The sequence below is a fragment of the Hippopotamus amphibius genome, chromosome X (genome assembly GCF_030028045.1).
Source record: "Hippopotamus amphibius kiboko isolate mHipAmp2 chromosome X, mHipAmp2.hap2, whole genome shotgun sequence".
In the NCBI taxonomy this organism is placed as follows: Eukaryota; Metazoa; Chordata; class Mammalia; order Artiodactyla; family Hippopotamidae; genus Hippopotamus; species Hippopotamus amphibius.
Genome location: NC_080203.1, coordinates 93,975,347 through 94,002,378, shown reverse-complemented (window position 1 = coordinate 94,002,378; position 27,032 = coordinate 93,975,347). Strand labels below are relative to the sequence as shown.

Genomic DNA, 27,032 nt, shown 5'->3' with positions numbered 1-27,032 from the left:
GCCCTAGGCCCTGCAGTCAGCCGGCAACAGTGGGGTTCTCAGGCAGCTTACCCTGGACACTCATTATGGGCTGTGAGCACACTTTGCCCTGATATCCATTCTGGCAGGCTGTGCAACCTCTCTCATCTACCTTTCAGTGTCCTGCTTTTGTAATTGAAAGGGCTGAATGGTCCCTGCTTTCATTCCTCCTGCAATCCCATGTCTCTCCCATCTCTGACCTAACCTTGTCTAAGAGGGGACACACTGGACCTCATTCACTGCTCTGCCCTATTCTTGTGCCCGAATGGAGCTTTTCCAGCTCCCTAAATATGCCCACTGTTATTCCCACATTCCTGCTTTTGCTTATGCTGTTCCTCTTTCTAGGAGGCCTTTCCCAGCCTTTTGTCCACCTGGAAGGTGACTGCATGTTATCAAGGCCCAATTCAAAGGCTCCATCCCTCCATTCTTCCATTTCTGAAAAGAAAGAACATATGTTCATATGCAGATGATGGATGATTGTCCCTGCAGAATTGTAAACCAAAGTGCTTCTGTCTGTGGGAATAAGTCCAGGCTGCTTTCTTTTCCTGAGTTTTCCCAAGAGAACTGGGTTGAGGAGAAAAACCAAGGCTGAGCCCTAGGCATCCATGTCCTCTCCTCCACTGGGAAGTCTTGCCATTCTCTCCTCCAGGGCCCAGACCCCTTTCCCTCCCACAGGGACCTCCCCAATCCTGCAGGGCAGTGCTGGTCGCTGGGATCACTGGCCTCTCTGGGCATCTGCCTGCCTGAACTGGGATCTGCTCTGTCCCTCTTGGCCATCCCTGGGAGTCCTGCTGATGTGTGAGCTCCCAGGGGTCTCCAGCAGGATATGTCTACATCTGCCCACCTTCTCTTCGAAGAAGCCAGGATAATATCTTTGTATAATGCTGTATAAACCTCTTACGTGTGGCTTGTGGAATGAGAAATAAGGCAACACAAGGCACAATTATTATCCCAATTTTATAAATTAGGAGATGGAGGTCCAGAGGATGTAAGTAACTTACCCTCTGTCTGGCCCTGTTCTTATTGAGACTTCAAGCACTGAAGATAGAGATGGCAGTTTCCAATCTGGGGTTCAGGGCTTTGGGACCCAGTGGTTGTGGTAGAGGTGTGCTTAAAGATTGAGGAATGGGTGCTTGAGGTTCTGTAGATGGCTTGATGGGAGGGCCTTGCAGAGGAGTCTTGTCAAAAGCACAGGATGGTGGATGGTGGGGGGAGGCTTCCATGTATTCGGCAGTCTGGATGCTTCAGAAATGGGGCAAGGAGCTTGCCAACTGGATGGGGGCTCAAGTGTTTGGCGATGGGGAATTGTTTGAGACTGGGAGATGCTCAGTCTTAGGGGAGTTTGCAAAGGAATGGAGTGTCCAAGGATGGCCTAAGGAATGAATCGTAGGGGCAGGACCCTGGGTGGAAGTTTGCTGAGAACTGATACCAGCAGGGCCACAAATCTGGGGATGGGGCAAGGATTGGGGTTGAGGGAGCCATGTTCAGGTCACCAAGGCAGCTGGTAGGGTTGCGGGGTCCAGACAAAAGGCAGACCCTCTAGCTACAGAAGGTGGAACCCTAGCTACTGCTTCGTCGGGGCCCTCAGTGTACCCCTCTGGGAAGCAGTGGTAATGAGGTGTGCATGGTAAAATTCCCAAAGGATTAGGAATAAACCTTCCAAACCACTTTCATTGTGCCCAGCCAAGCTGTGGTAGCAGCTCCAGTTCTTATCTTTAATCAGTACTGATTACGATCAGACTGGACAGGCCAAACCCCCTCTTAGTCCTGCTCCATTGTGGGTTTAAACCAATGCTCCCCACCCCCAGCCTCATGCATTCATGATAATAAGCCTTTTGCCCCTTTTAGTATCACCTCATTCATGGATGTGTCAGTCCCTCTCACAACCCCACCGAGTTCTTATTAATTTAATCAAATATTTCTTCTTTTTAAGGGATTGAGGTTTAATTGACATAACATTTGATAGGTTTTGAACTTGTTACCAAACAGGTTCACTTGCTCAACACACAGCAAGCCAAACGCTAAGACAACACTGTCTGTAGCAGAGAAAGTGTTTGTTCGCCACCTCCCCAAAGGCATAGAGCTTGAGATATTTATGGGATAAAGGAGCATGGTGGTCTTAGGCCCAGGGAAAAGTGATTGGAGGCAGGGAAAAGGTAAGATAATCAATGTTCTTCACAAGTGTATTTAAGTTACATGCTTCTTCATGGGATGCATGTTCAACAATGGAGGTACTTAGCATGATGTGAGGGTGGCACTTTCGGCCCTCTGATGTTAAAATGTCATTCATCGGGCTTCCCTGGTGGCACAGTGGTTAAGAATCCGCCTGCCAATGCAGGGGACACGGGTTCGAGCCCTGGTCCGGGAAGATCCCACATGCCGTGGAGCAACTAAGACTGTGCGCCACAGCTACTGATCCTGTGCTTAGAGCCCATGAGCCACAACTACTAAGCCCATGTGCCACAACTACTGTAGCCTGTGTGCCTAGAGCCTGTTCTCTGTGACAAGAGAAACCACTGCAATGAGAAGCCTGCACACCACAACGAAGAGTAGCCCCTGCTCTCCTCAACTAGAGAAAGCCTGCACCCAGCAACGAAGACCCAACACAGCCAATAAATAAATTACAAAAAAAAATGTCATTCATCAAACACCTGTGCAGGCCCAGTTTTGGGGTCGATGGTCTCAACCAGTCTTAGCTGGCTTGAATTGGACAAAAGCTGACTCCAAGTTCCTGGAAAACAATGGTAAGTCCTGTCATTATAGCAACACATATGTCAGACGCGTTATCTATAGGGGGTCATGGAGTCAAAAAAATAATTAAGGTGAGTTTGGTCAGTGAAGGCAAGTTACAAGCACAGGGGTTTTTCACAAGCTGTTCCCTTACTTGCTGTTCGATAAAACAAGCTCAAGAATTTCTGTTAGTCACCAGAACAGAAATGTTAACACTATGGGGCACAGTTTCAAACCGTTCACAACTGTGAGACTATCACTACAATCAAGATAGGGAACATAATCCTCACTGCCAAAAGTTTTCTCCTGCCCCTGTGTGATTCCTCTTTCCTGCCTGCTGCCCCTCCCCACCCCCGCCACCGATCTACTTTCTTTCACTGGACATTAGTTTGCATTTTACTAGATTTTTGTATAAATGGAATCATACAGAATGTACTGTTTGTGGGGGGTAGGGTCTTGCTTCTTTCGCTTGACATAATTACTTTGAAATCCATCCGAATTTTACATTCATTTTTTTTGCAGTGTAGTATTCCACTGCATGAATATTCCAGTTTGTTGATCCATTTACCTGTTGATGGACATTTGGGTTGTTTTCAGTTTTTGGCTATTAACACATGCTATGGACTGACCTTGTGTCTCCCCAAAATTCGTATATTAAAGCCCTCACCCCCAATGTGACTGTATCTGGAGATAGAATCTTTAGGAGGAAAATAAGGTAAAATGATGTCATAAGACGGGAGCTCCCTGGTGGTCTAGTGGTTGGGATATAGCACTTTCACTGCCATGGCCTACGTCCAATCTCTGGTTGGGGAATTGAGATCCCGCAAGTCATGGGGCGTGGCCAAAATTTTAAAAAATGCTCTCATAAGAGTGGGGTCCTAATCTGATAGGATGTGGCCTGATAAGAAGAGGAAGATATCTCTCTCTTTCCCTCTCTCTCTCTCTTCCATGTGACGATACAGAGTGAAGGTGGCCATCTGCAGGCTGGGAAGAGAGCCCTTACCAGGATCCAAATTGGCTAGCACCTTGGTCTTTGACTTTGCAGCCTCCAGAACCATGAGAAATCAATTTCTATTAAGTTACATGGTATTTTGTTATGGCAGCCTGACATGACTAAGACAACAAATAAAGCTGCTATGAACATTCATTTACAAATATTTGTGTAGACATGTGCTTCCTTTTCTTCTAGGTAAATACTTAGGAGTGGAATGGCTGGATCATACATGTAAGTTTAACTTTTTAAAGATACTGCTGGGAGGCTTCCCTAGTGGCACAGTGGTTAAGAATCCGCCTGCCGCAAAAACAGAAATATAGCAATGGAACAGGATAGAAAGCCCAGAGATAAACTACGGTCAACTAATCTATGACAAAGGAGGCAAGGATAAACAATGGAGAAAAGGCAGCCTCTTCAATAAGTGGTGCTGGGAAAACTGGACAGCTACATGTAGGAGAATGAAATTAGAACACTGCCTAACACCATACACAAAAATAAACTCCAAATGGATTAAAGATCTACATGTAAGGCCAGACACTATAAAACTCCTAGAGGAAAACATAGGAAGAACACTCTTAGACGTAAATCACAGCAAGATCTTTTCTGATCCACCCCCTACAATAATGGAAATAAAAACAAAAATAAATAAGTGGGACCTAATGAAACTTCAAAGCTTCAGCACAGCAAAGGAAACTATAAGCAAGACGAAAAGACAACCCTCAGAATGGGAGAAAATATTTGCAAACGAATCAACAGACAAAGGATTAATCTCCAAAATATATCAACAGTTCATCCAGCTCAATATCAAAAAAACAAACAACCCAATCAAAAAATGGGCAGAAGACCTAAATAGGCATTTCTCCAAAGAACACATACGGATGGCCAAGAGGCACATGAAAAGCTGCTCAACATCACTACTTATTAGAGAAATGCAAATCAAAACTACAATGAGGTATCACCTCACACCAGTCAGAATGGGCATCATCAGAAAATCTACAAACAGTAAATGCTGGAGGGGGTGTGGAGAAAAGGGAACCCTCTTGCACTGCTGGGGGGAATGTAAGTTGGTACAGCCACTATGGAGAACAGAATGGAGGTTCCTTGCAAAACTAGAGTTACCATATGACCCAGCAATCCCACTACATGGCATATACCCAGAGAACACCATCATTCAAAAAGACACATGCGCTCCAATGTTCATTGCAGCACTATTTACAATAGCCAGGACATAGAAGCAACCTAAATGTCCATCAACAGATGAATGGATAAAGAAGATGTGGTACATACATACAATGGAATATTACTCAGCTGTAAAAAGGAACGAAATTGGGACATTTGCAGAGACATGGATGGACCTAGAGACTGTCATACAGAGTGAAGTGAGTCAGAAAGAGAAAAACAAATATCATATATTAACACATATATGTGGACTATAGAAAAATGGTACAAATCAACCAGTTTGCAAGGCAGAAATAGAGACACAGATGTAGAGAACAAACATATGGACACCAAGTGGGGAAAGCGGGGAAGGTTGGGGGGGGGAATGAACTGGGAGATTGGGATACCAAATTGTACACTCTAAATATATGCAGTTTATTGTAAAAAATAAAAAATTAAAAGTTAAAAAAACAAAGAAAAAGAATCCGCCTGCCAACGCGGGGGACCTGGGTTCGAGCCCTGGGCCGGAAGGATCCCATATGCCTCGGAGCAACTAAGCCCATGTGCCACAACTACTGAGCCCACGTGCCACAACTGCTGAAGCCTGCACGCCTGGAGCCCGTGCTCTGAAACAAGAGAAGCCACCGCAATGAGAAGCCCCCCACCATGACAAACAGTAGCCCCCAGTCACCACAATTAGAGAAAGCCCGCACACAGCAAGGAAGAGCCAACACAGCCAAAAATAAAATAAATAAAATAAATTTTTAAAAAAAAGATACTGCTGGACTTCCCTGGTGGTCCGGCGGTTAAGACTCCATGCTTCCAATGCTGGGGGTGTGGGTTCGATCCCTGGTTGGGGAACTAAGATCCCACATGCTTGCAGGTGTGGCCAAAAAAAAAACAAGATATTGCCAAATTGTTTTCTAAGGATGCTATATACCATTTTACATTTCCATCAACAATATATGAGGGAATTTCCTGGCTGTACAGTACTCAGGACTCCGCACTTTCACTGCCTGAGATTTGGGTTCAATCCCTGGTTGGGGAAATAAGATCCTATAAACCCTGTGGCATGGGGCTTTCCTAGGTGGCGCAGTGGTTAAGAATCCGCCTGGCAATGCAGAGGTCACGGGTTCAATCCCAGCTCCAGGAAGATCGCACATGCCACAGAGCAACTAAGCCTGTGTGACAAAAAGATTAAAAAAAAAATTAAACCCTGTGGCATGGTCAAAAAAAAAAAAGAAAGAAAAAGAAAAATATGAGAATTCCATTTCCTCCACATCTTCACTAACAGTTGGTATGGTCAGACTTTTTTCTTCTTTAAGATTGATTGATTGATTGATTGATGTCTGCATTGGGTCTTCAATGCTCTGCGGGAGCTTTCTCTAGTTGTGGTGAGCAGGGGCTGTAGGTGAGCGGCCTTCAGTAGTTGCAGCAGGTGGGCTCAGTTGCCGTGGCTCACCAGGCTCTAGAGCGCAGGCTCAGTAGTCGTGGCCCATGGGCTTAGTTGCTCCTCTGCATGTGGGATCTTCCCCACCCAAGGTTCGAACCCCAGTCCCCTGCATTGCCAGGCGAATACTTAAACACTGCGACACCAGGGAAGCCCCCAGACTTTTTTTTTTTGGTTAAAACAATTATTTATTTGGTCATAATTCTACAGTTTGAGCAGGGCATAGCAGTGATAGCTCCTCTTGACTCCATGTAATTTTGACAATGGCAGCTTAGCTGGGGCCTAATCACATGATTCCAACTGGGGTGGTTAGAAGCACTTGCGTTGACCATCCATCTCTTTCTCTGTTCATAATCTCTCTTCTTCCATTGCCTCTTCTGTCCATGTGGCTTCTTTCTCTCATAGTGTATTTGACTTTATATCATAGCTGATATACAAGAGGGTAAAAATGGATGCTGCAAAACTTCTTAAGACCAATGTCCATGAGTCATATAAAATAATTTCTGCCATATTTAAGCCCCCAAACTTTTTAATTAACTTCAGCCATTCTAATATGTGTGTAGCGGTATTTCATCATGATTTTAACTTGTATTACCCAAAAGACTAATAATATTAAGCATTGCTCACATGCTTATTTGCCATCCGTATATTTCTTTGGTAAAGTTTGTGTTCAAATAACTTGAATGTTTCTTCCTCGACAAAGCGGTGGCCACAGGCCTTCCCTCACCGCTCCCCAGTCCTCCTTCCACTACAGTAGCACTCTGCCCAAGTGCCCCACCCTTGGGGGCTTTGTCTCCAGACACGCCCCAGCCCTTTTCAAACCTAGGAGGGGCCTCATTTCTCCCCTCTCATTGGCTAGTGTCCCCTCCCCCACCACGTGCCTTCAAAGCCTCCTCAAGTCCAGGCTCCTACTGCCCCTCCACTCTCCAGGAGACCTGCCCTGCCCTACTTTTTGAGTCCCCCGGCCCTATCATGCTCAGGGCCGGGAAGCCTCCCAGGACTCCCAACCCCTTCCCCAGCCCACCATACTCTTCCAGTTCCCCAGTAGGGAAACAATCACTGCAAATTTACTGAGTGCCTACGACGTGCAAAGCTCTGGTGGAGGCTGCAGAATAGCCTGGTAAACTCGGGTTCCGGTCCTGCACCCCGTTTTTAGTCGTCAGAGCTCAGGCGGGGCCCTTAACTTCTGTGGGCCTCGACTTCCCCCTCTCACACGTGGAATAACGACATCCCCTGGGCGGAAAGAGCTTTTCCACGGTGCTGGGAAAGAGGCAGCGCCTGAGGCAGAGCGAGGCCAAGAGCTCGCGCTGGCTCCCAGGGCCAGGCCTCCTTGGCGGCCGCCAGGTAGGTCACCGCGCTGGTTGGGGCGCCGAGCTCCGGACCGGCCGAGCTCCGCCGCGTCCAGGCCCGGGCGGGCTGCCAGGTGAGCGCTCCCGGGCGCTCCAAACGCGTCGCTGGCGGCCGTGCGTCCACCGGGCCAAGGACGGGTCATGGAGCGGCGCGCGGGGGGCGCCACGGACCCTAAGGGGAGCAGAGGAGGTACCGGGCGCGGGGCGGGAGGGTAGCGGGCGCGTCCCCGCCAGCCCTCGCCCCGCCTGTCTGCTCCTCACCTTCTGCTTCTGACAGGTGGTAAACAAAGCAGCCCTGGCGCCCTGGCGGCGGCGGGCGGCGGGGGCGGAGGGCAGGGGCGCAGCGACCCGGGCTGGGCTCCAGGCGCCCTACCCGCACCCGCGCTGCGGGGCGGCGCACCAGACCCGGGGGCTCTCTGGAGTCTCCGGGCAGTGTGCCGGAGGGGTGTGCCCGGGGTCCCTGGGGACACCTGGGCACTCGGGGTCTGTGGTGAATTGCGGGGGGTTGGGCTGGGGGCTCTGGGGATATGTGGAGGGGCAATCTGGGGCTACGTGGGTCGGCAGGGTCGCCCAGGATATCTGGAGGGGAATCGGGGGTGCCTGGGCCGCAGGGGCCAGACCGTGTTCTGTCGGGACATCTGGGGGAATCGGGATCCTTCTCGATATTGGGGGCAAGAGTTTGGAATCTGGAGTTATGCGGGGCGGAGAGGGGGGCAGTGAGAGACCTCCAGAGTTATTCACAGCGTGTTCAGGGGCGTCCAGGAGTATTGGGGTTAAATAGCCGTCCAGGGAGATCGTGGGGGCAGGCGGGAGTCCACGCGCACACCCGCGATGGTCGGGGTCCGGGGAGATGAGAGGGACAGTCGGTGACCTTCGGAACTATCGAGGGAGTGGTGTCGGGTCTCCGGGATCTTGAGGGGCATTCTAGGTCTTCGGCCGTGGGGGGCCGTAGAGGGTCGCTGAGACCCAGGGCGGGCCCTGACCTGTTCTTTTCACTCGCGCAGGCCGTGGCCTTGGCCCGCCCGCGGGCTCCAGCGCCCGGCAGCTCCTGGCGCGGCTGGACGCGCGCCCCCTGGCGGCCCGAGCTGCGGCCGACGTGGCGGCGCTGGTACGCAGGGCCGGCGCCACATTGCGCCTGCGGCCCAAGGAGGGTGCGTGATGGAGGCGGGGCCCTCTGGGGGCGTGGTCGGAGTGAAGCTGGGTTCTGCGGGGCGGGCCCAAGATTGTTAGTTACTCCCCTGGGTGGGGCCAATGGGTGTGAGTTGGGAGCACGGGGCTCGGGTGATAGGACGTGACACAGAGAGGGTTATTGCAGTAGGTGAACGTTGCAAGGTGAGTTGTGGGTGCGGAGCTTGATCTTTACTTTTGTCAGTGGGGTTTCGAGGGGCATTTCTGAGGAGGCGGGGCCTGGAGAGGGTTGGGGGCGGGCCTCTGGCTAGGGGCCTGTCCTGGAATGTTAGTCACGGGGGTGGGGTGTCAGGAATAGGTTGAAGTTTATAGGCTAATTAGAGGGCGGGCCTGGAATCTTCGGCGGAATCCTGGAGTAGCACCCTGCAGGGTGGGGCCAAGGGTTTACTATGAGGTGCGGGATGTGCGTGTTATTAGCAGGATGGTCTGGAGGATTATTCAGATAGCTGGTCCCAGGACTATGAGTTAAGAAGGCGGGATCAGGACAGTTATTTGTTTTGGCGGAGCCTAGTTAAGTGGATGAGCAAGTCTGTCTCTGCCTTCTAAGAGGCAGGGAAATCAGATGAGGCTAGACTATTAACTCAGTAGGCAGGTCCTAGATAGTTTCTTTATAGTACCCTTCCGACTGCCTTTTCCATCCCCCAGCCATTAGCGTGTTGGATTCTGCGGATATAGAGGTCACAGACAGTCGCCTTCCTAATGCCACTTTCGTGGAACACCGGCTACAGGTACCACCTTGTCCCCCTAATCGAGGCCACCTGCCTCGGCACTGGTAATGTATGTACACTTTTGTCCTTACTCCAGCATCGTCGGTCAGAGACCTCGGGTACACGTACCGGGCCGCCCCAAGTGACCCCGGGTAAGGCACATCGTACTTCGAAGCCACCCCAGGCCCCTGGTCAGTTCTACGTGGAACTCGTTCGTAGTTCCGCGGGCTTTGGCTTCACATTAAGTGGAGGCCGAGATGCAGGCGGGGATGCGCCGCTGGCAGTGCGCGGGCTGCTGAAGGACGGGCCGGCACAGCGCTGTGGCCGCTTACAGGTGAACCGTAAGGCACCCTCCATTCGATGGTGCCAGCCCTGTCCTGTCCCGTTGTAGTTGTGCTCTCCATTTTGACCTTTCTACATCACTTGCCTTGCACTCTTGCAGGCCGGCGATCTCGTGCTCTACATCAATGGAGAGTCAACTCAGGGCCTAACCCATGCCGAGGTCGTGGCTCGGATTCGCGCATGCGGCCCCCGGCTCTGCCTTGTGCTAAGCAGGCCTCCTGAGACCCACCCCGGCAAGACTGAGGGGATGGGAGGGTCCCAGAAAGAAGATGGTGGGTTTTCTAGAGGAGAGGAGTCAGGGATCTGTGAGGGGAAGAAGAGGGTCGCAGAGTGGAGAGGCTGGGCACCTGGGTGAGAAGGGTTTGGTGGTCTCAATGGGGAGGACTGGGGCTTGGTGTCTGTGAGGGCCATGATATTTTCAAAAGTGAGGGCGGGAAGACCATGGACCCAGAATAGGAGTAAGGGTGGATTTCAGAGAGGAGGCTTTTGAGGTACTGGGAGGGAAGAGAAAAGAAGGGGTTTGAGGTAAAAGTGGGTGTTCAGAAGGAAGGGTCATGGTCCTCAGATGGGAAAGCAGAGTGGGTCTCAGTGGAGAGTGGAGTGGATGGGGACCCAGAGGGTAGGGGGTCCAGTCCCAAAAGAGGGTTCCATTGGGGAAAGAGTTGGGAGTTGAGGAAGGTGGGATGAACAAGGAGAGAGTCTGGGATCCTAGATGAGAGGGGTTTGACTTCCTTTGGGGGTTGTGGGAATTGTTTTCTGAGGGGAGCGTTCTGGATTCAGGAAGGGGGGGGGGACTCGGGAAAAGAGGTATTGGGTCTTGAGGGGGTGGCCCCGGTTCCTGAAGGGCGTGTCCACTCCTTGACTGGAGGTTTCTCTACATACCGGGGTCTCTGTCTCCCGTAGCCTTAAGAGTCTGCCGGCCACCCTCAGCCAAGGGGCCCATCTCCGTTCCCTACCCCTATCGCCCAATCTAATCCTCAGTCCTGCCATCCCCAGATCGCAGCCCAGATCCTGGGGGACCAGAAGTGACGAGGTCTCGCAGCGCCAGCGCTTCCCCACTTCACCACCCTCGACCCCGTACGACACCCAAAACCCGGGGCAGCCTGGAGCCTAGCCCGGAAGGGGTGGCGGACGGCCCCGCGGTTTCTCCTCCTGAGCGCCGCACGGAGGACCCCAGCGACCAAACCCCGGATTCACCTGGACCCTGGTTGGTGCCGAGCGAGGAACGGCTCTCGCGGGCCCTAGGGGTCCGGGGGACCGCGCAGCTCGCGCTGGAGACGGCAGCCGGAAGGCGCAGGCACTGAGCGTGCAGCAGACGGCTCACTTGGTACTGCCCAACCTGGATCTGGCGTGCTCCGCCCGCAGCTCACTAGCATCACTGGGAGAGAGAGCTTCCTTGGTCTTGTCCCCCTCCTGGTTCGCTGTCGACCAGCCCGCGCTCCCCTCGAGGCGTCAGTGGTACGGCCCTCCGGGACCGGCCAGCCTTGTGCTTCTTGTTTCGGGCGGGGGAGGTAATAAAAATGGTTCGATCCAGTCTTGACTTGCCAGGTGCTTTAGGCCGGGTGGGGCTCCGGAGTCCAACCCGTAAAGGAGGGGGTGGGTCGACCTGATTTCGAGGAGGGCCTCTTCTAGCAACCATTGACGAGCTTACTTTGTGCTTTCTTTCATGCCTCTAGAGAGGTCTTCGCTTCTGCCGGCGTGCTTTCGCCCGACTCCCTTCCTCTCCGCCATCTCCTGCTTCTCTCCGCATTTATTCATTTCACTTTTTAGACGTGTGCAGGACTCACAGTTATTTATTGCGCGTGGCGTGGGGAATGCAGAGATGGGCATATTGTGGCGGGAGTGCACCAGACCCTCAGCTGAACTGGATAGCAAGGCTAGAACCATACCGGCTTCCTTCGCCGAGAGCCTGCGGTCTCTTAGCTTTGGCTGCCAGCTTTGGCTGCCAGCTTTGGCTGGCTGTAGTCTGCCACCCTCAGGGCACGGACTGGGGCCCTGGAGCCCCCTTCGGGGCGGAGCCAGGAAGGTGTGAGTCAGCGGGCTGGGCTAAATAAAGGCTGTTAGAACCCTTGGGCCGCGCCCCCCTCTTCCATAGATGGTGACGAACTGCAGCCGGGCTTGTGTGCACACGCTACGCGCTGGGCGTTCCCGGTCCTGGGAGAGGCCAGAGTTTCCTCCGTCCTGGGAACAGAGCCCCTAAGCCAGGGTTTATATAGCCAGCCGGACTCTGGTGTAGCCCTAATGCGGGCTTTGACCGAGGCCAGAAATGTCCAGTCACCTCTGCTGTCACCACATCCTGAACACTTGGTACCATCCCCCCAACGAAAGAAGCTGTGGTCGGAAGGGAATGGGCAACCTCACCCCTATGGGGAGGGGCTGGAGAGGTGGGGGAGAGAAATTAAAGGACCCGAGTGTGTGTCCAGGGTGGCTCTGGGGAGGAGAGAGGGACTGTAAAGCTAGGCTGGGAGTTGGGGTATAAAGAGGTGAAGAAGTGAGCCCTTGAATTATTAGCGCTGTAGGCATTGTGGGGGAGTTGCGGGGGCTTCTAGCTGACCCTAATTCAGAACCCGATAGAGGTGTGGCTCTAGGGAAGTCGGAAAAGGGCTCCAGAGCTCCAGTCCTATAAAAACAGTCACACCCAGGAGACTAATAATATCGATAGTACCCCCAGCCACCATTTACTTGGTCTTATCCTGGCTACCGGCTTTACTGGCACTATCTATTTCCATCTAGTTACACATCGACTCAACAATCCAGATGTGTCCATTTCACAGAGGAGAGAAATGAGGCCCAGTGAGTATAAATAGCTTGAAGAAGTTAGGGACTGAAGCAAGATTTAATCTTGCCTGATTCCCAAGCCCATCCTCTTAATCTCACCTGCATTTGACAAGTATTAATTGAGCCCCAACTGTTTACCTTGCACTGTGATAGGCACTAGTGAGATGCTGGAGGAATGAAATATAAAGATTTTTATCCCTGTGTGGCTGATGTAGTGGTGGGGGAGGGAGGTAGACATGTCAGAAAAGACACAAGAAGATGAATAAATAAAAGATAATTTCAGAGAGAAGTGATTGAGTTATGAAGATAGCAAAAGGTTATGGTGGGGGAGGTAATGATGGTGGGCTGCTGAACTCTGAAGACATAATATTTGATCTGGGACCTGAGTGACCAGAAGCTAGATATTTGAAGAACTGGGGGAAGGACATTGACAGCAGTGGGGACAGCAAGTTCAAAGGCCCTTTGAACTCTGAGGAGCAGAGTTTGTTCTGTTCTAGAAACTCAGGCATGGCCTCACAGAGTTGGAAAGCAAACACTCAACCTTAGGAAAGGTATACTTCATGCCTTCCACTATCCAATCCCTCTTTCAGCAACCTGAGCTGAAAGAGGGGAGCCCCTTACTTGGTTTTGTGGGACCTGGGATTCAGGGGGAGGGGGAAGCAGGTAAGTCCTTGGGTTGAACCATCCTGGCCTTCCAGTCACGGCTCTCTTCACCTCAAATGAGATGAGAATGAAACCAACACCCACCCTGGAGAGAGTGTGCCCCTCGGCACATCTTGGGGGAGATCCTGATTCCGTGACCAGGTGCGTGTCTCAGACGCAGAAATTGAGGCTGAGTCAGGAGAAATCGCTCGCTCAGGATAACACACTCTTCAAATGTCATCGGCCTTTCACCCAGTCTGGCACCCAGGAGCCTTCCCCTCATCTTGCCAAGCTCACAGCAATAAATAAAGCTGTGCTCCTTCCCCCTTCTTCATCTAAGACTGAGCTGACAGCTCCTCTGCTTAGAACCAAGAAGCGGAAGCCCAACACTTGGGGCCAAGACCTCCCTAGAATTGCAGAACAGAGAAACAGACCCTGGGCTCTGACATTATTAATAACACCCACCCTTTATTTATTGAGCAGCTTGAGGTTCAACAGCCTTTGTTCTCTCTCAGCCTGTGCACTGGCGAGGTCTCATTCCCATTGCTGCTAAGAGGTTTACTCCATGTCCATGATCTTTTATGCACAAGCCCGAAATCCAAAAAGCTTTGGAAACCAACAGTTTTCCCACAAGTTGGGCACCATTTGGTTACAAAACTTGACCTGACTTAACCAGGAACAATTTTTGGTCCTGGCTTATCCCACTTACCGTGAATGCCCACACCATTCCTTGAGGAAATATTAACGTGTTTGTTCGTTTTTGTTTTTGTTTTTGTTTTTAAACGGGGCAATCTCAGACCCCGCTGAGAGTGTTAAATAATATACCTTATATGCATTGGGAAAACTTCCTAAAATCCGAAATATTTTGAATTCTGGAAACCTACCTGAGTTTAACCCTGGCCTCAGCCGTTTTTACAGCTAAGGAAACTGAGGCATTCCCTCCCAAAGCCCAATCCCCAGGGTTCTGAGTTGAGGCAGCCCCAGGCGCATTGGTATACTAAAAGCGTGAAGGGTCTCTCCAGTGCAACACATGGTTCGCAGAACTGCCAAGCCTCAGAGGGTGGCGCCCCCGAAGATGGGGCGCCCCGGGGGCTGTGCGCCGGGCGGGGAGAATCCTCGGCGGGCGGGGCGAGGGGGCTTCCGGGGCGGCGGCCACCTGGCCCGGCCTGCTCAGGCCCCGCCCGCTTCTGCTCCGCGCGGTGATTCACTCCCTCCTTCGCCCCGGGGCCCCCTTCCCGGCCAGACGGCGGGCAAGACGGCTGGGTGTGCAGCGTCCTCGAACCCACAAGCAAGCGAGCAGATCCTCCGCGCCTCCCGGGACTGCGGTCCAAGCCATGGCGGATTCCGAGCGCCTCTCGGCCCCCGGCTGCTGGGCCGCCTGCACCAGCTTCTCGCGCACCCGAAAGGGAATTCTCCTGTTTTCTGAGATTGTGAGCGTCCTGGGACTGGCGGGTGGGCAAGGGCGGGGTGGGGTGGCTGGACCACGCGGAGCGGGGCAGTTCCGGGGGAGGCAGGCTAGTGGCCGGGGCCTCTTGGCAGTGGGGCGAGGGGTGGGAGAGTTGGTGGCGGAGGCTCGAAATCAGGGGCGCGTGCAGGGCGAGTCAGTGAGGTTTGGAGAAGGTGGTCGGGAGCTGCTGGCCTATGGGGTCAGGCAAGAGGCCCACAGGACATATGGGGGGCCCCGTGGAGAGAGACCCCGAAGACATCGGTGAACTCATCGAAGGGGTCCCCAGGGGCTGGGTGTTGGGGGGCATCCTATGGCAGGGCGTGGCGCGGCCTGGGCACTGGCGGGCGGGCTGGCAGAGCGCCCAGGGGCGGGACCTGTTGAGGTGGGGCCTCCGCGCACTAGTTCCGCAGGGTAGGGCGACCAGCCCCCCCCCCCCATTTCTTCCTCGCCCCTCTGTGGTGGGGCAGGAAGTCCTTAGCTATTTGGGCCGCACGGGAGCCTCGGTTTCCCGTTCCCCTCAAAGTGGGCGCCTCCTTTGAGTCACTTGTAGAAGGGGTGCGGCGCCTTTAATGGAGCCCTGCGCCTGTGGTGTCACTCTCACCGCTTCCCAAAGAGGTTGCTCAGGGAACCGCACGTCCCGCCCCGTCAAAGCCCTGAAGCTGGCGCCAGGAGTGCTCACAGAAAACACCTGGAGGCACCACTCCCCAGAGGCTATCCTAGAAGGGAAAAGAGGGGAAACTGAGGCACCTAACTCTACCCCTCACTGACTGGGTGACCCTGGATAAGCCACTTCGTATCTCTGTGCCTCCCTTTTCTCATCTATAAAATAAAGATACTAATAATAGTACCCAGCTCATTAGGTTGTTGTGACGATTGAGTGAATTAATACTTGTACAGCCCTTAGGACATTTGGAATACAGTGTGCACACAGTAAGTGTTTAGGTATTATTATTTGTCATTTTCCCAGTCCTGGTACGCATATGAGTTTGAGACTCCCAATTAAAACCAATCCCTTCAGCCCTGGGAGTTGATCGAGGCCGCCTTTCATATATCCTTTCAGATATTGTGCCTGGTGATTCTGATCTGCTTCGGTGCCTCGACATCAGGATACTCCTTCTTGTCGGTGATAGAGATGATCTTTGCTGCTATCTTCTTTGTCGTCTACATGTGTGACCTGCACACCAAGATACAGATCATTAACTGGCCTTGGAGTGTGAGAAAGGGGCCACAATGGCAATATCTAGGGAGGGGCTCGGGAAGTTGGGATTGGAGGGGGGATTCTGGACACTGACTTCCTTCTTCTCCCTGCACCTCACAGGATTTCTTCCGAACCCTCGTAGCGGTCATCCTCTACCTGATCACCTCCATTGTTGTACTTGTTGAGGGAGGAAGGCACTCCAAAATCATCGCAGGGGTAAAAGCTGTGGAGTCAGCAACAAAGCACAGAGCGAGGGGTTTGGGGATCCTGAGGGTCATTTCTGCCTCTGCTTCTGCCAGAAAGTGTGTGACCCACAGTAGGTCACACTTGTCCTCAGGGCCTGCAGGAAAGTCTGACTCAGGCCCTGGTTTTCCTCCCCAGATCATCATTTGCTGTAAAGGACCATCCCTTGTCCAACACAGGGACTTTTGTAGGAAGCACAAAGAGGTGGCCCCTTTGTCCATACACTAGACTCTACCATCCGCTTTGTCTTTATGTACAGTATGAATGGCGCCCCTTATATGTGGGGCCACTGTGTGGCTGCACTGTGTTGAGAGGTACTAGGAAGAGGGAGAGTGGGGTAGAGTCCAGTCTCTGGCTTTTCCCTGGGGCTCTCTGGCTTCCCAACCTGGGGCTTTAGCCACCGTCTCTGCATGGGGTAGTCACTGGAGGTGGTGGATACAAGGAGGTAGGAGGCTGAATAGCCTGACCAGCCTAATCCACTCCCACCTCACTCCCATCCCCATCCCCAGGTACTGGGCCTAATTGCTGCATGCCTCTTTGGCTATGATGCCTACATCACCTTCCCCTTGCGGCAGCAAAGACATACAGCAGCCCCTACTGGTAAGTGTGTGGGTATGTTGGGGGGAGGGTGGAGTTGCCAAGGGGGATGAGAAGAAAATGGGTCTCCCAAGGGACATGAATGCCAACTCTGTCTCTCATTGGTACTTAAGGCTTTAGTGGCAATAAGTACCATAAGTTTCAGTATTTTTATCTGTAAAATGGGCATATGGATCCAGTCAGTGCTTTCTCTCTTATCCTCTTGCAGACCCTGCAGATGGCCCGGTGTAGGTGAACTTCCCTCATTTCTCTCAGCAGCCTGCAAATAACACCTCCATTGAAATAACTCCTCCCTGCCCCTACCACACTCCCAGTCAACTCCCAGCCCCCTATTGAGGTAAAAGTGCCTTTATCACGAGAATTTGTCTTCCAGCCTGCCAATCAACTCCTTTGGGTAGGGCCACCTTTATGGGTGTGCCTAGGTCCCCCTTCCTTCTGCAGCATCCAAACGGAGACACCAGTTCTGCCTGGACAATGCCCCCACCTAAGCCACAAAATGACCGAAGAGGGTGCCTCAGATTTCAGACTCCAGGCCCCAGGTTGTAACCCACTCCAAATAACCTCCTCAGTGTGTGTAGGGGGGTGGGGGAGGGGTTCTGTGGAGGAATAAATAAACAATAAGCAGATTATTAGAACCTATGATCCTGAATAAGTTAATCCTTTGATCAAGGGCAGATAAATCTCAAGCATCAGGAGGGGGAAATTGGGGGGTAGGTGGGAGGGTAGCTGGAGCAAGGAGGTAAAGAAGCCAGGCATGTTTTACAACAAATATTAAATTACTTCAGTAATACAAACAGACGAAGGAGGGAGGAAGGCAGGGGATTTATGACTTCAGTTGGGGGGGTGGGTCATCATCTACACGGACTTGAGAATGCAGCCCCCCAGAACTCTCTCTCCTTCAAGCCACAATGCAGTTCTTGTCTCTGGCCTGGCGAGGCATCCCTAGGCGAGAGTGCCCAGGGAGCTGCGGAGATGGGGAGTTGGGGGTCTCAGCTGCAGTACCCTGAGCAGGCATTGGCCTGCACAGGTGCGGGGGCAGCGGGATGCGTTCCCCTAGGAAGAAGCCGTCGTCCTCTGAGGACTCAGAACTGGGACTGGAGGGCGAGCTGGAGCACGATCCTGAGTCCGACCCTGATCCCAAGTCACACTGATGGTGGCGACGTCTGCCAGAGTGACGGCAGTGATGGTGGTGGTAGTGGTGGTGATGATGGTGGTGGCGGCGGTGGCGGCGACGCGTGGGGCCCCTCGGTGGGGGGCTGCGTGGCCTGCGGCGCTGGGCTGGGGGCGCACTCAGGGTCCGTCGTGGGCCTCCCTCAGACACCAGAGGGTCGCGGAAGCTGACGCGAGGGGTGCTCTGGCGACCAAAGGCACCATCTTCTGGGAGCGGGTCCGGCTGCCCGGGAGGCCCTGGGGGTGGTTCGGGGACACTGCGGAGCCCCAGCTCGGGCATGGAGTGGCGGTGAGGGGCCCCTCTCAGGAAGCGGGCGGGCTCCTCGGGGCCTGCAGCTGGAAAGAGAGAGATGGAGCGACTCCCAGTATCTCTCGCCCCACCCCCACCCCAGCCCAGGGGAGGCCTTTGGAAAGGGCCTTCTGTCTCCCCCATCAAGACTGGGAAAGTGGGGGCAGGCGTCTGGGCGGGGCAGCGAGGTGGGGAGTCCGGGAAATGTGAGGCCTGGGGCAGGTTCTGGATGGAGGGAAGGAGGTTGAAAGCTGGAGGAACAGGACTGGATTGGTGTATGGGGTGTGGCCTCGGTGGGGGCGTATCTTGTGGTGGAAGAGGCGTGGCATAGGCTGGAGCAGAAGGTGTGGGATAGAATGGGGGCGGGACCTGCGGGGCGGAGGGTGAGGGGTAGAGGGTTTGGAAGAAAGGAGGAACTTGGGCTCAAGCTGGGACTAGTTGAGGTAGGGGAAGGACCTTGTACAGAAGTGGGGCAGGACCAGGGCTCACGTGGGGGTGTAGTTTTGGATGGAGAGTAGGCCCGAAAGTTTTGGGGACGGAGCCAGGGATGCCACAGGCCCCGCCTGGGCGAGTCAAGGGGAGGGGACAGGGTTGAGTCTGGACACAGAAGCGGCTGGACGTGGCTGGAGGGTTAGCTCACCAGGTGCTGGCTGCGTGCTGGTGCCTTTGGTGGAGGTCTCAGACGCCCCCTCCACAGCAGAGAAAGAGGCTGTAGAGTCTGTGAGAGGTGTGGAGACCGTGCCTGCGCTCCAGCTGCGGCGGCCGGGCCCCGGAGCCTTGGGGTCGGACCCCAGGCTGCAAGCTCGCGAGCAGAAGATTAGGCCACGGCGTGGCAGGAAGGGGCGGCCAAGGAGGGCTCGCCCACAGCGACTACAGCAGAAGCAGCGATCTGAGGCGTGCCAGTGCTGGCCCTCATAAGCCATCTGGCCCTGGTCCAGGCCTGCAGGGATGGACATGACAGGGAAAACTGAGGCAGAACCCCCAGGCATATCCTTGAATGGGGGCTCCTCTTGGAAAGAGGCACAGAATCTGAGGCAGGGTACCCAGAGATGCCCCCTCCAACCACTTCTCCAGAATGGGATCCTTCCTCATCCTCCTCTCCTGGAAATGGGCTGATAAATGTCTCCTCTGCCTCCCTTTCTTCCCCAGGGTGGCCCCTCCCAGAGTGGGGGTGGGCACTGGACTCTAAGATGTGGGTCAGGCTTAGACATTAAGAGGTGGCTTCAGGTAGAAGGAGAGTGGAAGGTGGACCTGAAGAAGAGGCCTGGGTGGTGGTGGCAGGACATAGAAGGTAGGGCATGGCCTTGGTGGGAAGGGAGTGGGTCTTAGAGGCTAGAGTCTGGCTTAGAAGGTGGGGTTTATCTAGGTTGATGGAGGACAGTCTTAGAGAATAGGGCATAGCTTGGCGTAGGGGCTAGGCTGAGAGGGTAGGAGAGTGGCCCTGGTGGGGGGCGCTAGGAATTACAGGGCATTCTGGAGGTGGACCTAGATGTGTAGTGGTGCCTAGTGTAGGTGGGGTTTAGGAAGTATGGCATGATGGGGGACATTGGTAATGGAATTGCAGTGAAGGGTATAGGGCTATGGTGCTGGGACTAGACTTAAAGTATGGGGTATAACCAGGAGATGGGGCCTGGAAGATAGGAGAAATCCTGGGGCTGGGGCTGTGACCTAGCTGTCTCTCCATCCCCCCATCCAGTCCCATGTTCACCCACCAATGTGCTCCCCACAGCCATCACAATACTCTGCGTGGCGGGCCTCGTAGCAGGCGCAGCAGTGGGGGCGGCTCTGATGCATGACGTAGCGCTGCCCTCCCAGCGATGCTTCACACTCAAAGCAGCAGAAGTGACCCATGTGCCAGTGCCGGCCCTCGGCCTCCGTGCACTCAGGGGAGAAGATGATCTGAGAGGCAGAGGCCATCCATGGCCATCAGAAGGGCCTGCCCCTGGCCCTGCCCACCCTCCATTCACAACCCTAGGCAGAGAGGCACGAACCTCGTCACAGGCTTGGCAGCGTGGGCGCAGGCGTTCGGCATGGTGGCGACCACAGTAGACCTTGCCAGCATGGTAGAAGTAGATGAGGTCCACCAGCAGCTCCCGGCATGTGGCGCACACAAAGCACTGTGGGTGCCAGCACGAACCCAGGCCTGCACGGCTGGCGAACACGGCAATGTCCCCACCTCCAATCTGCTTCCCGCACTGCCAGATGACAGATGGACGCCGTCACCATCACCAAGATGGTCAGATGGATGGGGGGTGAGCCAAGGCGTGTCACACTTGGGCCTTCCCCGTGGCCTTTGTGACCAGCCCCATCTAGGGGGGAAGTTTGAGATAGGCCCTACCTACACGGCCAGAGGTGGAGGTGGGAGCAGGAGCCTTAGAAAACAACCCTGGTCCGGGGGGAAACTACAAAGATGGCCCTATTCCTTGTGGGTGGCCTTAAAGGCAAGTCTCCCCTTTAGGGGGTTGGGGAAACCATAGAGACAGGCCAGCTCTGGTTGTCGGATCTTAGCAACAGACCTCACCTAACAGTAAGATCTAAGGTTAGGCTCCACCTACCAGGGGGGCCTTAGAGACAAATCCCACCCATCACCCAGCTCTAGAGACAGGCCCTGCCACTGTGGGTTGGTTCTTAAGGACAAGTCTCGATCATAAGAGGACCAAAGAGATAGCCCATGCCCCATGTCCACTGCATGGAGGGGAGAAAACTCTTTCTAGGGCCTGGGAGATGGGCCCTGCACCCCAGGGCATCACTTACTCACTGAGGCCCTCCATGGCTCACCTCCTCACAGATGGCCCCAGTGATGGTCACAGGGAAGATGCGCACGGTGCCACGCCCCAGATTTTCCCGCTTCCGCTGCTGGCTGAAGGCTCTGAGCTCTTTCTTCTCCTCTTCTTCTAGTGCCGTGCAGTACTGTGCCTGGAGTAGTGGGGGTCTTCCAGGCTCCTCCCCTGATGCCTGCCCCCCCCCCCCCCACCGACCTTCTTCCAAATTTCATCCATGCTCAAAAAATTTACTTCCAGGCCTTTGTATAGATGGTGCTTCCTGCCTGAAATACCCAGCCCTTACCTCTTCTCCCAGGGCCCAGCTGTGGTTTTGCCAAGGAATGTCCCAATTGCCCCTGCCTGTCCAGACCTGTCACCTCAGATCAGCTCACCTTTCCTCCTCTGACCTTGCCCATTTCTTTCCAGCTGCCCGGCATTTGTCCAGGCTGTGGCCCCTACCTGGCATGCCCTTCCTGTCTTCTGTCTCCTCACCTCACTGTCATGTGGGGGCAGCTGGTGCAGCAGCTGCTTGATCCTGTATTTCTCCCCAGGACTGTTGACGTAGGGGACCTTGTCCTCTGGGAGGCAGCTGAAAAATTGGTATACCTGGGAGGACATGGGGGATGGGAGAAAACAACTGAGACTAGGGGTGATGCAGTGGGATGGCGGGTCCCGACTTTTCTGAGAAAATTAAAGTCATCAGGAGGGCACTTCTACTGACCCCCTCCATCTCTCCTTCCTACAGGCCAGGTCATTTCTGCCACTTCCCAAACATACTGAGAGTTCTCTCATGTCTTGACCCCACTTTTCCCTCCATCTGCCACTCCACTTTTCTTTTTCCTTTACAGCAAAATTCCTCAAAAGAGTTGTGTGCATTTGCTGTCTCCAATTCCTCTCCTCCCATTCTCTCTAGACCCCACTCCAGTCAGGCTTCCCCGCCCCCTCTGTCCCTGCCCCTCCTCCAAAGCTATTCCTGTCATAGTGATCAGTGACATCTACATCGCTAAACTCATTGTTCACGTCTCAGTCTTCATCCAACTTGACCGATCAGTAGCACTGGACACAGCTGATTACTCCCTCTTCCTTAAACACTCTGTTCCCTTAGCTTCCAGAACACCGTATGGCCCTGGGTTTGTTTCCTCCTACCTTATTGGCTGCTCCTTCTCTGTCCCTCTTTTGGTTCCTCCTCAACTGGCCGACACCTAAATGTGGGAGGGTCCTCAGACTCAGTCCTTGGTCCTCTTGCCTCTGTCTACCTTCAGTCCCTTGGGAATCACATCCAACCTCATGGCTATAAATACCACCTCGTGGCTAATGCCTCACAAATGCATACCTCCAGCCCTGTGACCTCTCACTTGAGTTCCAGACAACGTGACCACTCAGATGTCCAACAGGCATCTCGAACCCCAGAAAGCCAAAACCAAACTTATGCTCTTAGCCGTCAAACTTGCTCCTGCCTTAGCCTACCCCACATCAGTCAATCCGTTCATCCTTGGGGTCATCTTTGACTCTCTCACACCCACAAGCAAATCCTCTCAGGTCTACTTTCAAAATATAACTAGAATCTGACCACTGCTCACTACTTCCACTGTCAGTGCCGTCATCAGTCACTTGGACCATTGCTGTAGCCTCCCCTTCACTGATCCCCTGCTTTCACCCTCACTCTTACAGTCCGTTCTACACTCAGCAGCCACAGGGATCCTGTTCAGTCCTAAGACAAATCACATCCCTTCTCTGCTCACAAGCCTCTTGTGTCCTCTCCCTCATTCAGAGTGGAAGTCAAAGTTCTGTCCATGGCCCCTACCATCTCTGACCTCACCTCCACCACTCGCCCCATTGCTCACTGTGCTCTGGATACACTGGTCCCCTCACTGTTTCTCACACATGCCAAGCACATTCCTGCCTCAAGGCCTTTGCATTAGCTCTTTCCCCTGCCTGAATCGCTCTAACGTTTTGGATATCTGCATGGGTCACATCCTCACCTCCTTCAGGAAAGTCAAACGTCATACTCTCACAGAAGTTGACCTGGGCACCCTATTTACCCTTCTAACATCTCTCTCTCTCTCTCTCTCTCTCCCACTTCCCAGCTCAATTTATTCCATAGCCCTTACACCACCTGACATATTTTTACAGGTTTGCTTATTGGCTCTTGCTCCCTTTGGGAATACAGCCTCCATGTGGACAGATGTATTTTTGTGTGTTTTTTTCATTGCTGTGTTCTCAGTGCCTAGAACAGTATCTGATATGCAGTGAGTGCTCAGTGACTGTTGAATGAATCAGTCAATGGAAATGCAGTGAATGAAGTGCTGGGATAAGACCTGAGGTAAGGGGAGAAGAGGAGTGGGGTGAACAAGTCCTGAAGAACTGGCCCAGCGATCAATCAGGGTTCCCTGCTAGACCACAGAGGGGTCAGAAGGACATGCGCAGTCTGACCATGCACTCTAGCCTTTCCCTGGAAACAGGTTCCCACTTGAGTGTGTGTATGTGTGTGTGTGTGTGTGCACATGCATGCCCACCAGTGAGCAAGAGTGGGGGGTAGTGGCGTTTGGTCACCTGTTCGGGCTTGAGACCAGGGGGCACCCAGGCATACTCCTCCGAGGCACAGCCTGAGTCATCGTCGGAGATGGAGTGGCGCTGGAAGTCTGAGATTAGCCGACACATGATGCGTTCCAGGTCCACAGGCACTGCGTGCACGGCGTGCTCCTCCCGTGGGCATTTGCAGTGCTGGCAGATCTTTCTGAGGGGACCAGGATGGGGGTCAGTTCCTAAGGGATAGCCCACTTGGACCCCTTGGCAGCCCAAGGAAGTCCAATGGAGGGCCAGAGACTATCACCAGCAAGAGGCTCCGAGCCCGGCTCTGGGCTTGGGGACGGGTGCGGAGCGGAGGTGGGGCTGTGAGCCAGACCGCTGTGGGGAGTGGGCGGGGGCTGTGAGGGGCGGGGCGGCCAGCTGGGGGCAGGGCTATGAGCGGGGAGTGGGGCTGTGGGCCTGGGCCCAGGATGTGAAGGGGGTGGTGGGGCTGTGGGAGGTCTTAAGGTCATCCCCTGACTTACTCACTGGCACTTTGGTCACAGTCTCCCGGCAGCAGGCCTGAGTAGGGGTGGGGCTCTGAGTCTGAGATGGGAGTTACAAATCTAGGGGTTTCCCCTCAGGTCTTTGGACGTTGTGGGGGAACTTTCCCTGGGGGGGCTCTAGCTTGCGTTTTTTCTTGTTTGTTTTTTGTTTTGTTGTTGTTTTCTAGCTTGTGTTGAAGCTCTGAACTTGTGAGTGGGTGGGGCTCTGAGCCTGTGAGTGGGGCTCTGTCTGTGGTATTTTATGGGACATTTTGGGTACAGGGCTCCACTAGGAGGATAGCACCTGGGTCTGGGAGAGGAGTTCTGAGCCCAAAAAGGGGGCTGGAGGTCAGTGGGCAGTGCTCAGAGCCCGGGACGGAGGATCTCCCTAGAGATGGGACTCGGAAACTTGGAGGACACTTCTGGGGGCGGGGCTGTGTAGTAGGCGGAGCTCTCCTGTGAATGGGACAATTGGGAATGAGTCAGGGGAGGGGCTCTGGACCTGAGCTTTCTCGAGGATCTGGCTCAAGCCTACGGGCGTGGCCTAAGTTTGGGGAGGGGGTTCCCCTAAGGGCAGGACCCCGACGAAGGCAAAGTCCTGGGATGGTCACCTACCTCCAGCCATGCAGCAGGAAGCCGGGGCACTGCTCCCTGCAGGAGTTGCAGGGCTGGCCGCGGTCTGGGTCCTCTGCCTCTGGAGGCTGAAGTGGGCGGGGGCAGACGCGAGACCAGGAGAGGTGCGCGCGGGTGGGGAGGGAGAGAAGTCAACGCCCGCCTCTCCACTCCAAGGCCAGCAACCACACGCCGGGGCCTGTCCCACCAGGGCAACGCCGGGCAGGCTGGGACAGCGCCCAGAGCGCGGGGGAGGGGGACACAACCGAGGTAGAGGCGGGGCAGCTGAGGTCACCTCCCTATACCCCCCCTCCTTCCAGAGAATTCCCCTCCCTGGACTCCCCTCCCCCAGCCTCCACACCTCCCACCAGCCTCTGACTCCTTCAAGGCCTCAAAACACCTCCCCCTGAACTCAGAGTACTCTCCCTCCCCACCAGAGCAGAGACCCTAGTCTGCGTGTCTCCTCTCAGGCCTCATCTCGGCCCCTTCTCCACTCAGGAAGCCAGCAGCACTCTAGTTCCACAGGGTAGGGCTCTTGAGACCCCATCCTTACTTAGGGATCCCCACGTGAACCGTGCTCACCTTTTCAGAAGCTCAAGAGCCCCTCCCCCAAACCCTGGCTTCACTCTTTCATACCCAAGGAACTGAGACCCTCCCCCAGGATCTCAGGAGTCCCTTGAGCCATTCAGAAACCCACACGCCAAGAAGCCTTGGCCCTTACCCCTCATATCCTAGGGCTATTCACTCTTCTGGAACACCGAATGCAGACCCCACCCAGACAGCCTCTCCAAAGGAAGAGAGAGACCCTCCCATCTAGGAAGTCAAAAGTTCCCTGGCTCAAGTAGAAGCCTGGAAGCCCTCTCCCCCCAAATCCCAACCACTTGACCCCAGGAGTGCAGGGCCTCACTCCTCAGTTCACCTTCCGCCAAGGTATGGGGGAGGTCACTTTCCTCAGAAGCTCAGGAGGTCCCTGCTCAATCTAGGACTCCAGGACCCAATCTTTTGGCTCTCAGAATCCCCTCCCATAATTCACTCGAGAGGGGAGTGCACCAGGTCCTCGGGGTGCTGGTAAAGGTGTGTGGAAAGGTGATTAGAGAGCAAGGGCCACCAGATCTCCACGTTCCTTCATCCACATGCTTCTAGCAGCCCCGGGCCCTCCGGTCTGGGAATCCTGGAGATGGGGATTCCCAGATCCTCTGTGGAGGGCCTCCTTGCTATCCCTATGCCCTGCTCCCTCTCCTGGGCCTCAGTTTACTCCGACCCCCACCGCTGCCCTGAGTCTTGCTCACCGCGCGCCCGGAGCGGCGCCTCCGGGACCCACGCGCGAACATGGCGCGCCCGGGCAGGGTCAAGCCGGGCCGGACAGGCGAATGGAATCCTTGTGGCCGTCTGGCCACCGCGCGTCCGGCAGGGGAGCTCTCAGTTCCGTAAACCTGACACCGGCGTAGGAGGAGCGCGCCCAGCAGGGTCCGCCCCTGGGCCTGATGTCTCTCCCGGCAAAGGCGCCCCCTGCCTAGAGGTGAGGGGTGCGCAGCCCAGGAACGCCGTGCGCGAAAGCTCCCCTGCACTCCTGCCTGGGCGCGAGCTGGGACTCAGAAAACACGGCCCCCAGAGCCCCAAGGTTCCACATGGTCTCTCACAGGACATTCTAGAGTTTGAGGGCTCTGTAGTGAAGGAGGGAGAACTTGGAAGTGGCGACCTGACTCCAAGGTGTGTGCACTAGAGTACTTGTATTGACGCTTCGTGTGGATTTATCTTGGATGTTTATTTGGGGGATGGGTTAGAGCCACCTCTTGGCCCTCTCCCCACTGGTGATGTTCTGAGGGTCTCTTTCCCCCGGATGAATGCCGCAAGAACGGTCCCCAACCCCACTGCAGCCCCAGCTGGTGCTCCCTCACCCCCATCAGAGAGCTACATCCCCCATGCCCCACGTCCCCGCTCTCATCCGCTTTCAGAGCCAGGGTCATTTGAGATTTATGGGGAGGGGGTTAAAGTTACTGGCCAGATTCCGAGGCCCTCTTCCCTGTTCGCTCCCCATCCTCACAGGCCCAGCTGTGATGCCCCCTAAGTCCTGAGAAATAGATTTTAAAGCCTTCCTTCCCCTGCTCCCGCTTTTCTCTCTCCAGTGATTCTCTCCCCGAGCTCATTCCCTGAGCTCGGAGTCTCTCCTTCGCGCTCTTAGGCTTCGCTATGCCCCAGGGCTGGGAGGACGGGGTCCCCGGGCACACAGGTGCCCGACCAGGGTCTCTAATTAGGCACCGCGGCGGCTGCGGTCAGCCTGGTCTTCGTCGTGGGCGCCGGGGAC

General features: G+C 54.5%; 3 protein-coding genes across 10 annotated transcripts; 2 read left to right on the top strand and 1 right to left on the bottom strand.

The window, feature by feature from the left end:
• The first annotated feature begins 7,814 nt into the window (after positions 1-7,814).
• On the top strand, positions 7,815-11,477 carry MAGIX (MAGI family member, X-linked). Of its 4 annotated transcripts, none has more exons than XM_057719404.1 (6): positions 7,841-7,889; positions 8,704-8,850; positions 9,533-9,615; positions 9,692-9,928; positions 10,037-10,169; positions 10,933-11,477. In XM_057719404.1, exons 1-6 carry the CDS (start codon positions 7,841-7,843, stop codon positions 11,238-11,240), a joined length of 957 nt encoding a protein of 318 aa, XP_057575387.1. In that variant the 3' UTR covers positions 11,241-11,477. The 4 variants fall into 4 exon arrangements, with proteins under 4 accessions (XP_057575388.1, XP_057575387.1, XP_057575386.1 ...); XM_057719403.1 differs by having other exon boundaries at positions 10,037-10,208; XM_057719405.1 differs by lacking the exon at positions 8,704-8,850 and having other exon boundaries at positions 7,815-7,889; positions 10,037-10,208.
• A 3,096-nt stretch (positions 11,478-14,573) lies between these two features.
• On the top strand, positions 14,574-17,480 carry PLP2 (proteolipid protein 2). The gene is made up of 5 exons (XM_057717308.1): positions 14,574-14,786; positions 15,864-16,016; positions 16,122-16,217; positions 16,754-16,844; positions 17,050-17,480. The coding sequence occupies exons 1-5, from the start codon at positions 14,691-14,693 to the stop codon at positions 17,070-17,072; spliced, it is 459 nt and encodes a 152-aa protein (XP_057573291.1). The 5' UTR covers positions 14,574-14,690; the 3' UTR covers positions 17,073-17,480.
• A 111-nt stretch (positions 17,481-17,591) lies between these two features.
• Positions 17,592-26,149, bottom strand: PRICKLE3 (prickle planar cell polarity protein 3). 5 transcript variants are annotated; one of them, XM_057719054.1, is made up of 10 exons: positions 26,017-26,146; positions 25,449-25,540; positions 24,731-24,816; positions 23,616-23,799; positions 21,555-21,668; positions 21,079-21,216; positions 20,292-20,495; positions 20,013-20,199; positions 18,941-19,267; positions 17,594-18,347 (listed from the first exon to the last, which is right to left on the bottom strand). In XM_057719054.1, exons 4-10 carry the CDS (start codon positions 23,721-23,723, stop codon positions 17,740-17,742), a joined length of 1,686 nt encoding a protein of 561 aa, XP_057575037.1. In that variant the 5' UTR covers positions 23,724-23,799; positions 24,731-24,816; positions 25,449-25,540; positions 26,017-26,146; the 3' UTR covers positions 17,594-17,739. The 5 variants fall into 5 exon arrangements, with proteins under 5 accessions (XP_057575038.1, XP_057575036.1, XP_057575037.1 ...); XM_057719051.1 differs by lacking the exon at positions 25,449-25,540 and having other exon boundaries at positions 26,017-26,149; XM_057719052.1 differs by lacking the exon at positions 25,449-25,540 and having other exon boundaries at positions 17,599-18,347; positions 18,941-19,240; positions 26,017-26,149.
• Positions 26,150-27,032: the final 883 nt, after the last annotated feature.

Excerpts from the sequence above, each read along its gene's own strand:
- PLP2 (XM_057717308.1), top strand. The coding sequence starts at position 14,691 with ATGGCGGATTCCGAGCGCCTCTCGGCCCCCGGCTGCTGGGCCGCCTGC. Across the intron at positions 16,017-16,121 it reads TCATTAACTGGCCTTGGAGT|GATTTCTTCCGAACCCTCGT; the intron begins GTGAGAAAGGGG and ends TGCACCTCACAG. Across the intron at positions 16,845-17,049 it reads ACATACAGCAGCCCCTACTG|ACCCTGCAGATGGCCCGGTG; the intron begins GTAAGTGTGTGG and ends ATCCTCTTGCAG.
- PRICKLE3 (XM_057719051.1), bottom strand. The coding sequence starts at position 26,058 with ATGTTCGCGCGTGGGTCCCGGAGGCGCCGCTCCGGGCGCGCG. Across the intron at positions 24,817-26,016 it reads GGCGCCGCTCCGGGCGCGCG|CCTCCAGAGGCAGAGGACCC; the intron begins GTGAGCAAGACT and ends CGCCCACTTCAG. Across the intron at positions 21,217-21,554 it reads TGCCCCCACATGACAGTGAG|GCACAGTACTGCACGGCACT; the intron begins GTGAGGAGACAG and ends CCACTACTCCAG.
- MAGIX (XM_057719403.1), top strand. The coding sequence starts at position 7,841 with ATGGAGCGGCGCGCGGGGGGCGCCACGGACCCTAAGGGGAGCAGAGGA. Across the intron at positions 7,890-8,703 it reads CCCTAAGGGGAGCAGAGGAG|GCCGTGGCCTTGGCCCGCCC; the intron begins GTACCGGGCGCG and ends TCACTCGCGCAG. Across the intron at positions 8,851-9,532 it reads GCGCCTGCGGCCCAAGGAGG|CCATTAGCGTGTTGGATTCT; the intron begins GTGCGTGATGGA and ends TCCATCCCCCAG.